Source organism: Taeniopygia guttata, chromosome 17, assembly GCF_048771995.1.
Source record: "Taeniopygia guttata chromosome 17, bTaeGut7.mat, whole genome shotgun sequence".
Taxonomy (NCBI): Eukaryota; Metazoa; Chordata; class Aves; order Passeriformes; family Estrildidae; genus Taeniopygia; species Taeniopygia guttata.
Window position 1 is genome coordinate 426,696 of NC_133042.1, and position 13,873 is coordinate 440,568.

Consider the following 13,873-nt stretch of genomic DNA (forward strand, 5'->3'; position numbering starts at 1 on the left):
GCGCCATGCGGGGCGTGGCCTGCCGGGCGGGGCGGGGCAGCGCTGCCGGTGCAGGGGCGCTCGTGAGCGATTGCGCCGCGCTCGGCTCCCTGTGCCTGGCACGCTGCGGGGAGCTCTGTGCTCGAGCCGTCGGGGCTGCGGCCGGACGCGCCCGTTGATTGGGCAGCGCCGGGCGGAAGTGGCGCGGCGGGGCGGGGACAGCGGAGCCGCCGAGGTGCGGGGGGACGGCGGGGACAGGGCGGGGAGCGGCGGGGACAGGGCGGGGACAGGGCGGGGAGCGGCGGGGACAGGGCGGGCACGGCGAGCACGGCACTAAGAACACCGGGCACGGCACGAAGGGAGCCGCGGGAGAGGCCCGGGGGAGCCGCGGGCTCTCGGCGGGTGCGGGTCCCCGTTCCGGGCCTGACTCCAGCAGCACGCTCGGTTCCAGGCGCGGCGGCAGAATGACACGATGGACGCGGGCTGCCCCCGGCTCCCGGACAGCGTCCTGTTCGAGATCTTCCTGTACCTGGACCACGCCGACGTGCTCTCGGTGGGGCTTGTCTGCCAGCAGTGGCGCGCCGTGGCCCGCGACGAATTCCTGTGGAAGGAGCTTTTCTACCGCTACTACCGCGTGTCCCGGGACGTGCCGCGGCACCCAGGTGCGCTCCGGGCCACGGGGCCGATCCCGGGGGCGCTCCCCCTGCTCTGCCCCGTGCCCGCCGCTGTCAGGGTGCTGGGACCCCCAAACTGCCTCGCCTCAGCTGTGTCATGGGCTGAGGTGTGCACGGGAAGGGCTCTGGGTCTGCCCAGAGCCTTCAGAAAAGCTGAAAATGCTTTACCCTTCTTTTCACAGAAAGGTTTCCTGAGCTCTCTAGGTAGGTGCTCTCTGTAGCTGCTGTCCAGGGAGATTCTGGGAGTCTTAGTGAGTCACCAGATGCTGCTGGATCCCAGCTTTCATGGGATATGTGGAATCACTGTGGGCTTGGCCTTTCTGGAACTTGGCAGCCCCTCTGCTGCAGCTGTGTCTGTTGTGCAGCTGCACCAGGCACTGCCACTAGCAGCGTTGGCTGCTCTGGGGGTGCCAGGGGCTGGGCTGTGCAGGGACACCTGTGCCTGTCTGGGGGATGTGTGGCCCTGTGACAGCTCTGGGGACATGTGCTGAATCAGCAGCTGCCCCACAGCACCAGGGCAGGTTGGACTTGATCTGGGCTCACAAGAGGAGCTGACAGAGCCTGGCAGGGCTGTCCCTGGCTGAGCTGCCAGAAGGCTTGCGGGTGGCAGTCGTGTGATCACAGCTCTGCTGTCTGCTGAGCATCCAGTGCTGGAAGCAGTTTGGTGCAGTCTGGAAGGATGAGCTAGCTCTGTCACACCAGCTGAGGCCTGGCAGCAGAAGCCCTTGCTGCCCAGGGGGGTTTCTCTGCAAGCAGCCCATTCCCAGTGCATTGCAGGGTGCAGTAGAGCAGTGCAGGGGGCCTCCGGCTGTGCTGAGGGAACTGGGTCCTGCGTTCTGGGTTGCAGTGGCTACAAAAGGGCAGGAATAAATGAAGAAATGCCAAGGATCAGGCAGTGGGAGGCTGTGGGAGGATCTCGCAGCAGGAGCGCCACTTCAGAAGGGCTCTCGGGGGAGGTGGATGTTGATGGGATTCCTCCAGGCTGTGAGACTTACAGACCCTAGAAGCTCCATGGGGCTGAGGATGTTTGCGTTAGGGTTTTTCTGAAGCCGTTTGACCAGGCTCGTTCTCTCCCAGCCTCCTGGAGCTGCTTAGTCAGCTGCCAGCCCTGTTCTTGAGCACTAATTAGGATCAAGCAGTTGGTGTAGCTCAGTAATGTATTCAGGCACCTCCCTGGCTGCTGGAGCTGTGGGCACCCTGCACAAGGCGGCAGGACAGGAACTGTTGGCAGGGGCTGAAGCATGAGTTTGGGGAATATTTCTGCCAGCCTGGCTGCCCTGGACAGCTCCAGGGTTAGAGGAATGATATCCAGTGGGTCTGTAAGATGAAATGTTTGGTTTGCTTGGCCAAATGGAGCCTGCCCAGGCTCTTCCCAGCTGGATGGGCTGGGACCAGGAGGTCTGGAGGGGGTTGAAGCCTTGAGCAGCAGTGGGATGTGCTGGCAGCAAGCTGGTCCTGCCTGTATTGTGTTCCAAAAAATCCTTCAGTTCTGTGCAGTGTCACTAGGAAAGTTGGCCCTTGTCCATATACATGTCTAATCCCCTTTGCTTCTCTGGGATTTGCTGCTACAAGAAGTCTGTAGGCTGCCTGGCTGGGCCCTTCATTAAAATTTTCTTTATTTGCTTTTTATTGTCTATCAGTAAAAGACTCCCACAAGTGTGCCTCAGACTGTGCTTAGCACACTATGCCCACCTTCTGTTCTTCTCTTTCATTTTTTCAAGTCTCTTACCTCATGGAGCTGTTTTCTTCCTCGTCCCAGACCCTTTCTGGAGTCATCTTAATTCTGTGTTAGACAAGACAGAGGTAATCAGTGCAGAGCTGCGTATAGTGAGGAGCAGCTTTCCAGCTTCCCTCTTGTCCCACCTGGTTGATTTGGTTGTTCCTTCTCAGGACTGTTTTGTCCTGGGCAAGGTTTGTCCCAAGGCACCTCTGCCCGGGCTGTTCCAGCAGGGGCTGTGCTGGTTTGGAAAGCAGAAGTGTGGCGTGGAGCTGTGTGTGTACTGGAAGAAAGGGGTGTGTGGCAGTAGGGAAGCTGTTGAGGAAAATGCTGAGGGCTGGTAGCTGAGCTGCAGCCCTGGGTTGGTGCCCCAGCAGAGCTCCTGGCCTTGCTCTTAGGAGCCAGGATTGGTTTATTAAAGCCTGATGCCGTGTTTAGCCCAGCTCTGCTTCCCTCCACTCATGCTTCTGTCCCGTGTCCCTGCTCTGTGTTGCAGGTGCTGTCTCGTGGTACGATGAGTTCCAGAGGCTCTACGACACCATCCCTTGCGTGGAGGTGCAGGCCCTGAAGGAGCATAATGACCAAGTTTTGCACCTGAGCTTTTCCCACTCTGGCTGCCTGTTTGCATCATGCTCTAAAGACTGCACGGTCAAGGTAAAGTGGTAGGTGCCCTGTCCAGCTCTTGCAGCCTTGGTCCAGTGGGGCTTAGCCCTGAGCAGCCTTTGGGATGTCTGTGGAGAGGTTTGACCAGATGTCCCTGGACTTGGGCTGGTTCCTGTGGGTGCTGAGCTGTCTTCTAAGCCATAGAACTAATAACTTTTGCAAATTTAGCCTTCAGGGCTGTGTGTTCCAGCTCCAGCCTGAGTGTGTGCGGAGGTGGCCAAGGTGCTTTGCTTTCTAGGTGCAGATCAGTGTCCTGTTGTGCCCTGGGTCTGATGAAGACTGGGGAGATAATGATCCACTGGATCATGTCTCCCCTGAGTGGTTGTCCTGGGAGGAATGTGTCTGAACTTACGGAAACCCATCTGTGATAGCACCATTCACTGCCTGAGCACCTTCCCCTCTGGCCAGTGCAGCAGCAGTTCTCCATTTGGCCCCTCTCCATTTTCTGTCACAGGAATGGGTAGGGATGTGGTGACTGGGGGGCAATTAAATGGGGTGTTTGATACTGTTTGTTTTTCATGTCCCGGTGAGTACTGGCAGAACAGATAAAGCAGAACCACTCTCAGCAGCTTGCTGACTGTCCATCTCTGTAGATCTGGAGCAATGAGCTGGACATCTCCCTGCAGCACAGCTCCAACATGAGGCCTTACAACTGGAGCTACACCCAGTTCTCTCAGTTCAACTCCGATGACTCCCTTCTCCTGGTGTCCGGTGTCTTTGTGGGGCCTCACAACTCCTCCTCCGGGGAGATTGCTGTGATCAGCATGGGTAAGTGGGGCCTCCCTGGGGCATATGAGTGCTGAGTGAGGGGGTTCCCTTCTTCTTTGGGTGGGCAGTAGCCTTGTCTCAGCTCGTCCTGACTCCTGAGCTATGGGGTTCCAGTCACAGTTCTAGAGGGAAAACCTCACAGACAGCCCTTAGCTCTATTCAGGTCATACAGCAGCACTTCAAGGCAGTGTTTTGTGTATTTACCCTCACTTCTCTTCTAAGTGCCAGTCTGGGCAAGGGTTATCCACATCACTCATCTTGATACCCCTGCCTCTGGCATATGTGCTGCTTGGCAGAGAGCTACAAAACCCCGGAATGGTGTGGGTTGGAAGAGGCCTTAAGGCTCAGCTTATTCCAACCCCCTGCCATGGCAGGGACACCTTCCACTATCCCAGGTTGTTCCAAGCCTCATCCAACCTGGCCTGGGACAGTTCCAGGGATGCAGGGACAGCCACAGCTGCTCTGGGCACCCTGTGCCAGGGCCTGCCCACCCTCACAGGGAACAATTCCCAGTTCCCAACATCCCATCCATCCCTGCCCTCTGGCAGTGGGAGCCATTCCCTGTGTCCTGTCCCTCCATCTCTTGTCCCCAGTCCCTCTCCAGCTCTTCTGTAGCCCCTTTAAGCCCTGGAAGGGGCTCTAAGTTCTTCCCAGAGCTTTCTCTTCTTCAGGCTGGACACACCCATTTCTCTCAGCCCATCTCCAGAGGAAAGTGGCTGCATCCAGCTCTCAGGTCACCTTTGTGGCCCTAGTCTCACTGTTAGGTCTCACAGGGCTTTCTGAGGTGTTGTCACCTAAGCCTCTTTCACTTCTGCTGCAGTTCTGTGTGTGAGGTTTATTCCCACTGTGTTATCTCAGCATCTTTGTGCAGCGTCTCGCAGTACCAGCGATCAGGAGTGCAGCAGGAAGCAGGGGAGGCAGGAAGCTGCCTTGGCTGGAGATACCCTGAGCTGCAGGGATGGGAGGGAAATTCTGTATGTGTTTAACTCCTTCTTGTCCCCAGGGCCTGCTCTGGGCTCTGCTCAGGGAAGGGGCGGGAGGTTGAAGTGCTCTGGCTCTGTGCACTGCCCTGTTATTTTGGTTTCCTTTGTGCAAGGTATCATCACACATCTCTGGAGAAAAGAGAAATAATCTGTCTCTAGCAGTGGCTGGGAGCTGGATAGGGGTTGACCTCTCCCACTTCCTCTGTCCCACACTGTTTCTCCAGGGCTCTTGCTGCAAGTCACTGCCTCACACTCGTGTTTCCCTTCCAGAGAACTTCACACTGCTTTCCAGGGTGAGGAATAAGCCCTATGATGTGTTTGGCTGCTGGCTGAATGAAACCAACTTGATATCAGGAAATCTGCATCGGATTGGGCGCATAACCTCCTGCTCAGTCCTGTGGTTGAACAATGCTTTCCAGGTGAGCTGCCTTCCTTCCAGCTTCACAGGCAGTGCAGCTTCCTGCTGGCTCCTGGGGGAGGGAAGGATGGCTCAATCCTCCCGTCCTCCCTGTTTGTCTCCTCTGACTTGCCCTCAGGATCCTGAGCTCGAGGCAACCCTTACATGAGGTTTCTCCATACTCAGTGTTGTGGTACTCACTACAATAGTCTAACTCTACCCTCAGATCTCATTAACTTTTGCCGCATTAATTAGGCTGAGGTGTTGACTGCAGTGCTCCGCAGCATGCATTGCCCAGCAGCAGGGCTGCTGAGGTCCTTGGTAGTCTGAAGCTGGTCCTGGGACTGCTGTAGCCTGGCATGTGTCCCAGCAATGGCCCTTCTCCCACTTGGTAGCTCAGGGTGTTCATGTGAGCTGGAGGCTGAGCTCAGTCCTGCCTGGCCTTGCTGAGGTTTCTTGGGCCAGGTGCTGCCTCTGATTCCATGATGAGACTTGGAGAGCTGAGTGTGCTGGCCTCAGACTGCTCGTTCACCCCTAGCACTTGGGGTGCCGAGTTGTATTCCCCATGTTTTGCCTCTGTTTCAGTGCCACACCTACACATCCCCATGTTTTGTGCTTTTAACAAGATACTGACCCCAGGTAAAATCCTCTGGTAGCAGAGACCCTTCCCACAGCCACATCTCCATACTACACTGAGGCATTACACCTTCCACCCTGAGAGGCCAGGAAGGACCTTGCCCATTACAGGGGTGTGGGAGTACAGCTGCAGGCTGGGAACAGTGAGGCAGAGAGAGACCTGCTCTGTGTGTCTGGAGCAGATACCAAGCTGCCCCTGCTGAGGGGTACAAGCACACTTCAGGAGCACAAGGATTCTCTGCCACTGCTGTTGTGGACCAGAGGGATCCCACTTCATGCTTATCACAAAGGCCTGTTCCTGAAATCCTTGTCAGTCACAGAATGTCGAGTATCATGAGGTGGAAGAGACCCACAAGGATCAAGTCCAGCTCCTGGCCCTGCACTGTGAAACACCAGGTAGCACCAGCTGCTCATGGTGCTACCTGTACGGTGGCAGCAGGGCTGCCCAGCTGCTGTCCTTCCTTGCTCCACTGCTGCCTTCCTGCAGGAATGTTTTCTCTCTCTCTGTCTCCATTCAGGATAGGAAGGAGCTCAGCAGAGCTGGCAAGCCTGAGGCCTGTTCTTGTGTCAGTGCCCCATGCACAGTGTGGAGGGATCCATGGGGGCCGTTGTCACTGTGCTAGCTCAGGTGTTGGTTTGAACTGTGGGAGTGACTTGAGGTGGTTCAGGGTGGTTCCTGCTTATTTCTCCCCTCTGCTCACAGGGCATCGAGTCTGAGAATGTGAATGTAGTGAAGAGACTGTTCAAAATCCAAAACCTGAATGCCAGCACCATCCGGACCGTGATGGTGGCTGACTGCAGCCGGTATGATTCCCCAGATCTGCTCCTGGACTACGAGGAGCAGCTGGCTGCTTCCTCCACCTGCCCAGTCTTTGATCTCGGCAGTGACAGTGAGGAGGAAGGGGCCAAGCCCAAGGCGCCTCCGGAGCCAGCCGTGCAGGAATTGCCGGATGCCGGGGCTGTGCTGGCAGAGCAGGGGCTGCAGCAGCTCTTTGATGGTGTCATGGAGGGCCGCAGGAGGACTGCCATGACCGAGACACAGCTGGAGACAGAGGTGGCTGAGCTGTTTGTGCGAAACAGAACTAAACCGCCTGAGCCAAACCTGCTCCCCACAGACAGCAAGACAAAGTACTTGATCTTCACCACGGGATGCCTCACCTACTCCCCGCACCAAATAGGTAAGGCTGGGTCTGAGCCTGGGACAGCCAGGACTCCCTGGGGGCCCGGGCTGCAGCTGTGCTTGGGATTTGGGTCAGGAAAAGACTTGGTCTTTCTACTTTCTGTTTGTGAGGTATGAGCTGGGGTTTGCTCTGGCTTCTGAGAGGCCCCATCACTGAGGGGAGTTTCACCTCCTCCACTTGCCTGAGGGTTGTTTTGTTGCTGCCAGCATGACACGTGGCCAAAATCATGGCAAGGGCTGAACAGAAAAGCAAGAGGGAGCTTCTGGTTAAGGACACCAGCCATGAGCAGCAGTGGGTGCAGGGCAGGACAGCAGTTGCCCTGGAGGAGTATGTGGAGGGATGTTGGCCCTGTTCTCTTGTGGGGGTATACAGGGCTGGTCTAAGCAGCCTGTTGATGGAATTGATGTGTGAGTCACTTGTGCAGTGCCCCTGCCCCTTGCCTGCCTCCCTTCTGCCGTGGGTGGGAGCACCCTTACGTGGGCATCCAGCCTCAGTGAGACACTCGGGACTGGGGAGGTTTCCAAGGGGATTATTCACTGCCCCAGCCAGTGTTTGTATGGTGAACGAGGTTGGGCAGGTTGCAGCCTGCTCCATTGTACTGGTGGGGTGCAATGTGCTGTGAGTGCAGCATGCACCAGGCCATGGCATTGCTGGTGACCTTGTCCTGTGTTAGGATGTCACTTGCTCTCACCTTGGGCACTCCTGTTAAGACAATAGGTCTAGCAGGGCCTGAATTTACAGGAAATCCTTCAGGGAGCTCCTCAGTGGGGAGCGGGAGCAGGGAGACTGGCTGTTTCCCTAAGAGACCCTAAAGCTGGCATAGAGCTGGAAAAGACCAGGAGTGTGGGGAAGGAGGGAGCTGTTCCCAGACATGACTGCTGTGAAGCCAGACAGTTTCAGTTCTTTTCACTGCTCTCACAGTTACAGCCTTGCTTTCTTGCTCTTCTGACTTTCCCATGACATGGTCCCACACCAAGGCAGGGGAAGGCAGTTTCCAGTTGCTGTGAGCAGCTTAGTCTTTGCCCACCTCAGTTAGGAACATGGCCTGGACTGAATGAGCTTCATGCTCCTGCCTGTGGGCTGGGTTTGCAGACAGCCAGGGTGACTCAGCCCTGGGCTGAGCTGAGGTGGCACCTGGATTCCCTGGGTTGAGTCAAGGCTACCGTGCAGACTGCAGCCTGCCACACACTGAGGCAGGACCTTTGGGCTCCTGAATTCCTCCGCAGCCTCCCAGGGCTGAGGGATTTGTGTGATGCCTTTGAGCTCTGTGACTCCCTGGCTGGCAGCCAACACTTGTAGTACAGGCTGCTGCTTGGAGGGCTGGACACTGGCTCAGTTCCTGTCCCACCATGAGTCACTGCAGTGTTGTTTGCCCTTTGGTTTGTGTGCAGAAGTGGCCCTGTACACCTGCTCTGTGCCCACAGGACCTGAAGGAGCTCACTCTGTGCTCACCTCTCGCTCTATGCAGTGCTGCTCCAGTGTCAGCTCCTTGAGTTCCCATTTCTCATGCTGATTCCAGGTTGAGCACCCTGTCCTGCTGTCTCATGTGTGTTTGAGTTTGGAACAGGGAGCATGATGCTGTGGAAATGAGGATGAAGATGCTGGTGAGCAGCACCAGGGGGGTGGAAGAACACCAGTCCTGTCCCAAAGGTCCTAGGCTCAGGGGCAGAGATATTTGGAATGGCCTTGAACTTGAGCTGTAGTGAGGCGTCACCTGTGTCTTGTTGGGCTGCAGGAGAGGGTGAAAATCAAAGGTGTTGTTAGCAACTCCTGCAGAGGGGGGCTGGGCTGGGCTGGGCCCCCTTCCAGCTCCCCCTGGACCTGCTGAGGATGGAGTCTGTGTGTGCACAGGAGCTACTGGGGCTCACAGGGGTCCTCCAGGAAGCCTCTGGGGATGGATAATTTATGGATCTGTTTGTGTTTTGGACCTCTGCAGAGCTGGAAGAGGACAGGGCTTGACCCATCACTTGTCTCATTTAGTCAGGAGGTTCAAAAGCTACAAAGCACTTGAGCACAGTTTGGGTTTAAATGTCTGTTCTTTGAACTTTCTGGGACATATCCCCACCTGCAATTGACAGTGTCAGGGGAAAATCCTGCCACAGCCAGTGCATCTGCTGGGCTGCTCAAGGCTGGCTACTGTAGAGAATGGGCCCAGCCCAGGGAATCATTTAGGAGAAAAACCCTTCTACAACTACCATGTCTCCTGGGCCAGCACAGCTTCCATGTGCTCTAGAGATGGGCTGAGGCAAGGTTTGGCTGTACCTACAGGCACTGGGATCTCCCTGTCTGGGGTTGGGTGTGCCAGGACCTTGCTCATGGGCAAGATGCTTGGCCCAAAGCCCACCTGGTGAGTTGAAGGAGCCTGGCCAGGACAGCAGCCCTGTCCCAGGCCTAGCAAGCTGGTTCTCCTTTCTTAGCTGCACCAAGGCAAGCCCCTCCCTGAAGCCTGGGACCTCCCTCCGCCCTGCTGGCAGCAGCCTGTGGAACTGCCTCCCTCTGTGTTCTGTCCCACAGGGATTAAAAAGATCTTGCCCCATCAGATGACGACCGCAGGGCCGGTGCTGGGGGAGGAGCGGCGCTCGGATGAGTTCTTTGACTCCCTGGATCACGTCATCGACATCCATGGGCACATCATCGGCATGGGCCTCTCCCCTGACCACCGGTGAGCACAAAGGACTTCAGCAGCTGCCAGGGTGGGCAAGAGCTGCTCACAGGCTCTGTGGGGTGGCCAGGACATTAAGTGATTGATGGATTGGGTGCCTACTGATCCAGGTGGTGATGGTGTGTTACTGCTGAGCTTTGCCCCTAGCTGTGGCAGGAATGTATTTCTGAGCCAGCTCAGGACAGGATGACTCCTTCTAAGAGTGGAGGAGCTGCCCACACCAATGTGTCTTGTTCCTGAGGTAGATTATCCATAGAATTCTAGCACGGTTTGTATTGGAAGGTAGCTTAAAAACCATCCAATCTCCACCCCCTGCCATGGGCAGAGATACCTTCCACTATTCCAGGGTGCTCCAAGCCTTGTCCACTTGGCCTTGAATACCTCCAGGGATGGGGCAGCCACAGCTTCTCTGGGTAATCTCTGCCAGGGCCTTCTGACCCTCATGGGGAACAATTTCTTCCCAATATCCCATCTAACCCTGTTCTCTGGCAGTGGGAAGCCATTCCCTGTATCCTTTCTCTCCATCCCTTGCCCAAATTCCCTCTCCAGCTCTTTTCGAGCCCCTTTAGGCCTTGGAAGGGGCTCTGAGTTATCTCTGGAGTCTTCTCTTCTCCAAGCTGAACACCCCCAGCTCTCAGCCTGGCTCCAGAACAGAGAGGTTCCAGCCCTTGGAGCATCTCTGTGGCCTTTTCTGGAGTCCAGCATCTCCACATCCTTCTTGTGTTGGGTGCCCAGAGCTGGAGGCAGCTCTGCAGGTGGGGTCTCACCTGAATGGAGCAGGGAGGCAGTCTCCCTTCACATGCTGCCCAGAAGACAGCCCCATCCTTAAAGATCGTTTCAGTGAGATTAGAGAGGTGTGACCTGATCCCTAGAGTAACCTTTCAGGTGCAGTGGTCCTTTCCAGACATGGCCAGGAGTGTTCAGCAGCCTGTTCCCTGTTTCAGCCTGGATTTCAGTGAGCTGGGCTGCAGGATCCATCGCTGCTGTTCCAGGGGGCTCTGTGAGCTCTGGTGCAGTGCAAGTAACCCCTCCCTGCCCTCCCCAAGGTACCTGTATGTGAACAGCCGGGCCTGGCCACGGGACTGCGTCATCTCGGATCCGATGCAGCCGCCTCCCATCGCTGAGGAGATCGACCTGCATGTCTTTGACCTGAAGACCATGAAGGAGGTGAAGCGAGCGCTGCGCGCCCACCGGGCCTACACACCCAATGAGGAGTGCTTCTTCATCTTCCTGGACGTCAGCAGGGACTTCGTAGCGAGGTGAGGGGGTGGGCAGGATCCTGATCCTGCATCTGGGAAGGCCTGGGCCTGTTGCCATGGTGAGGCCAGGTGAGCAAAACACTCCTGTGTGTTGGAAACAGAGGAGGGAGTGGGATTGGAAAGAACAGAGGGACTGACTTGGAAAGTGCTGATAAAGGGTGGCTGCCCTGGTCCTGCTGTAAATACTCTGCTGTAAATCCCTGAGGAAAGGGTAAATCTGGGGCTGTGGTGTGTTTGGTGCAGGTGGCAAATGCCTTTCTTGGGGCTGCAGGTGCTGTGGGGTGACCTGAGGGGCCCTGGATCTAAGAGGGAGATGCCTGCACAGGATGAAGCTCATGGAGACAGGGGCTTGGATACCCTCTGCCCCCGTCCCTGCAGAAGGACAGGTGTGGGAAGGGCAGGCTGTTGGGGCTGTTGGGCTGGCACTGGGACCAGTGTGACACACTGACCGCTGTCTCTCCACCCCAGTGGGGCAGAGGATCGACACGGCTACATCTGGGACCGGCACTACAACATCTGCCTGGCCAAGCTGCAGCATGACAATGTGGTGAACTCAGTGGCATTCAGCCCGGTGGAGCAGGAGCTGCTGCTGACAGCCAGTGACGACACCACCATCAAGGTGTGGCGGTCCCCACGGGCCGTGCGCATCCGGCAGGCCAGGAGGCCCCGGCCCAGGAAACTGCTCTTCTCCTGGCTCTTGAACCAGAAAAGCTGAACCCAGGTACATCTGCTCCTGCAGCTTCTTCACTGCAGCACCTCCTTCTGAGCTCACAGAGCCCTGAGCCCTGCACAGAGATGAGCTCTAGGCACACAGATCCTATGGCTAAGCCACGAGGGGTCCTGGCAGCAGGAATCGCCTCCTCCTTGAAGCAGGAGCTTCAGACAGGACATAGGAGCTGGGGCCCTGGTGTGGTTCTGCTGGGCAGCAGCTGAGCTGGTCACTGCAGGGTGGGCTCCCACAGCTTCTCACCAGCATTGCTACTTGGGCATAGCTCTCTGGGCGAGCTCTGGGCACAGGGGACACTGAGGCATGTCCAGTGTGGGTCTGTGTGAGCTGGGGACATGGCCAGCCACACTGGGAGCCGCCATCTGCAGAGTGTTTAGCAGGAACCATGGTGCAGCTGTGCTGCCTGACTGCAGGACTCTCTTTATATTGCGGTTTTATTAATGTGTGTTTGTCCCAAAGCTCCACGGGCAACTCGTCTGGCTGCTGCGGAATGTCAAGTGCCTCTGCCCCATGGCACCTCTGCCCAGGAGGGCAGCAGGGACTGGGAGCAATGAAGGGGCAGCAGGGCCAGGGCTGGGAGCCTGACTGGCCCATGCTCTGTGTATTGGTATTGCCAGTTTCCAAACTTGGGAGAGGGGAAGGGCTGGTGGTCACATGGCTGTGCCTGTCTTCCTCTGAGTAGCACTTCAATAAGCTATGGATTGGGAATGTATTCATTGTGGTGGATCTGCTGTCCCTTTCTGGGGTACCTGTGAGGACAGCTTACCTCCTGCCCATGCTACCCAATTGTGGCAATTTAGGTTCTTTTGGTATGTTCTCTGTGAATAGGTGTAGGCACCCACAGGTGCTGCAGGTATTCATTCACCTGCAGGTGATGGGGATGGAGCCCTCCTGCCTGCAGTGACAGCTGAATAAGCTCCCTGTCCTTGGGGCTGAGCTGCCATGGAGAGGGTCAGTTCCTCCAGGACCCCACAGGAAGTGGGGACGGTATGGACTCAGTGGTGCTCACTGTCTGTCCCTTGAGCTTCTGTCCCTGTAGCAGGTACCCAAATGTCAGAGTCTAAAATTAAGCTCCTAATCTTGACCTGGCCTAGATGGGGCCCGAGAGCTGCTGTTGCTCCTGGAAGCAGGGCTGGGAAGGAGCCGCAGGGGGAGGCATTTTGGGGCCTCGGGGCAGGTGCCCATGCCATTCCCAGTCTGGGGTTGCTGATAGACCTGACAGAGGTGGCAGCTTCTGTCACAATGGCACTGATGGCTTCAGCAGCCTCTGCAGCAGGAGGGTCAGCACCTGTGTCCTGCTGTGCCCCAGCTTCATCCAAAACACCCCGTACTCAGGTTTTCTGTCATGAAATTAGGAGTTCTTTCCTGTGTGTGCACACAGGCTCCACATCCTGCTCTGTCCAGTCACACAGTGAAGGAACAGCCTCCCCTTCATCCCCCAACTGTGAACTCTCCACCCGTGGCTCGGTGCAGCAGCGAGCAAGGCACTGAGGTGTTATTTGTACTGAGTTTTGCTCTTCGCTCTGGCATTGAATAAATACTCTGCTAAAGCATCTCTGCAATGTGAGCTTGTTTTTCCAAGCACTGCTCTGCTGAGGCACAGCTGAGGCCAGGACTATCACAGGGCTGGGCTGGAGCACTGCAGGAGCTGCTGCCCAGCCTGTGGTTACCTGCCCTGGCCAGGGGAGTGTGCGAAGAGAGCTGTGAGCAACAGAAGAGAGGCAGGGGGGATAGCCAAAGGGCAGCAAGCATCCATGGCAGCCAGGGCTGAACACTGCAGGCTCCAGGACAGGCCAGGGGCTAGATCCTTCCTGGATTTATGTTTCTCCAAGCACTAACAGGCATGGAACAGGTGAGCAGAGAGCTCTCCAATGCTGTTTGGCATTCCTGTGCCACAGCAGCCTCCTGAGCTGCAATGCCACTGTCCCCCTCATTGCCCTTTGCATCTCCCTGGTGCAGCAGCTGCTGTGGTATGAAGGGGGTCTGTGGGCTTCCCAGAGGGGACAGGCACCCGTGGTCATCCCTTGGGTTTGTCTCTTCCATACACAGTGAGTAGAGGCCACCAGGCTGCTGCCCCCACACGGGTTTAGTCCCTGGGCTGGTGCTGCAGCTTGAGAGGGGCAGGAACAAGGCATCCTGCAGGCACTGGGCTCCCTACAGCAGCGAGGGAAAAGCAGGCTGTTCTGGAAGAGCTCAGAGCTGTTACAACCCAGGAACAGGAGTGTTG

At 56.8% G+C, this 13,873-nt stretch overlaps 1 protein-coding gene across 1 annotated transcript; it reads left to right on the forward strand.

Moving 5' to 3' along the window:
- Positions 1-85: 85 nt before the first annotated feature.
- On the forward strand, positions 86-13,199 carry FBXW5 (F-box and WD repeat domain containing 5). The gene is made up of 9 exons (XM_030286313.3): positions 86-214; positions 431-641; positions 2,867-3,024; positions 3,627-3,801; positions 5,055-5,203; positions 6,521-6,995; positions 9,513-9,660; positions 10,707-10,919; positions 11,388-13,199. Exons 2-9 carry the CDS (start codon positions 452-454, stop codon positions 11,632-11,634), a joined length of 1,755 nt encoding a protein of 584 aa, XP_030142173.1. The 5' UTR covers positions 86-214; positions 431-451; the 3' UTR covers positions 11,635-13,199.
- Positions 13,200-13,873: the final 674 nt, after the last annotated feature.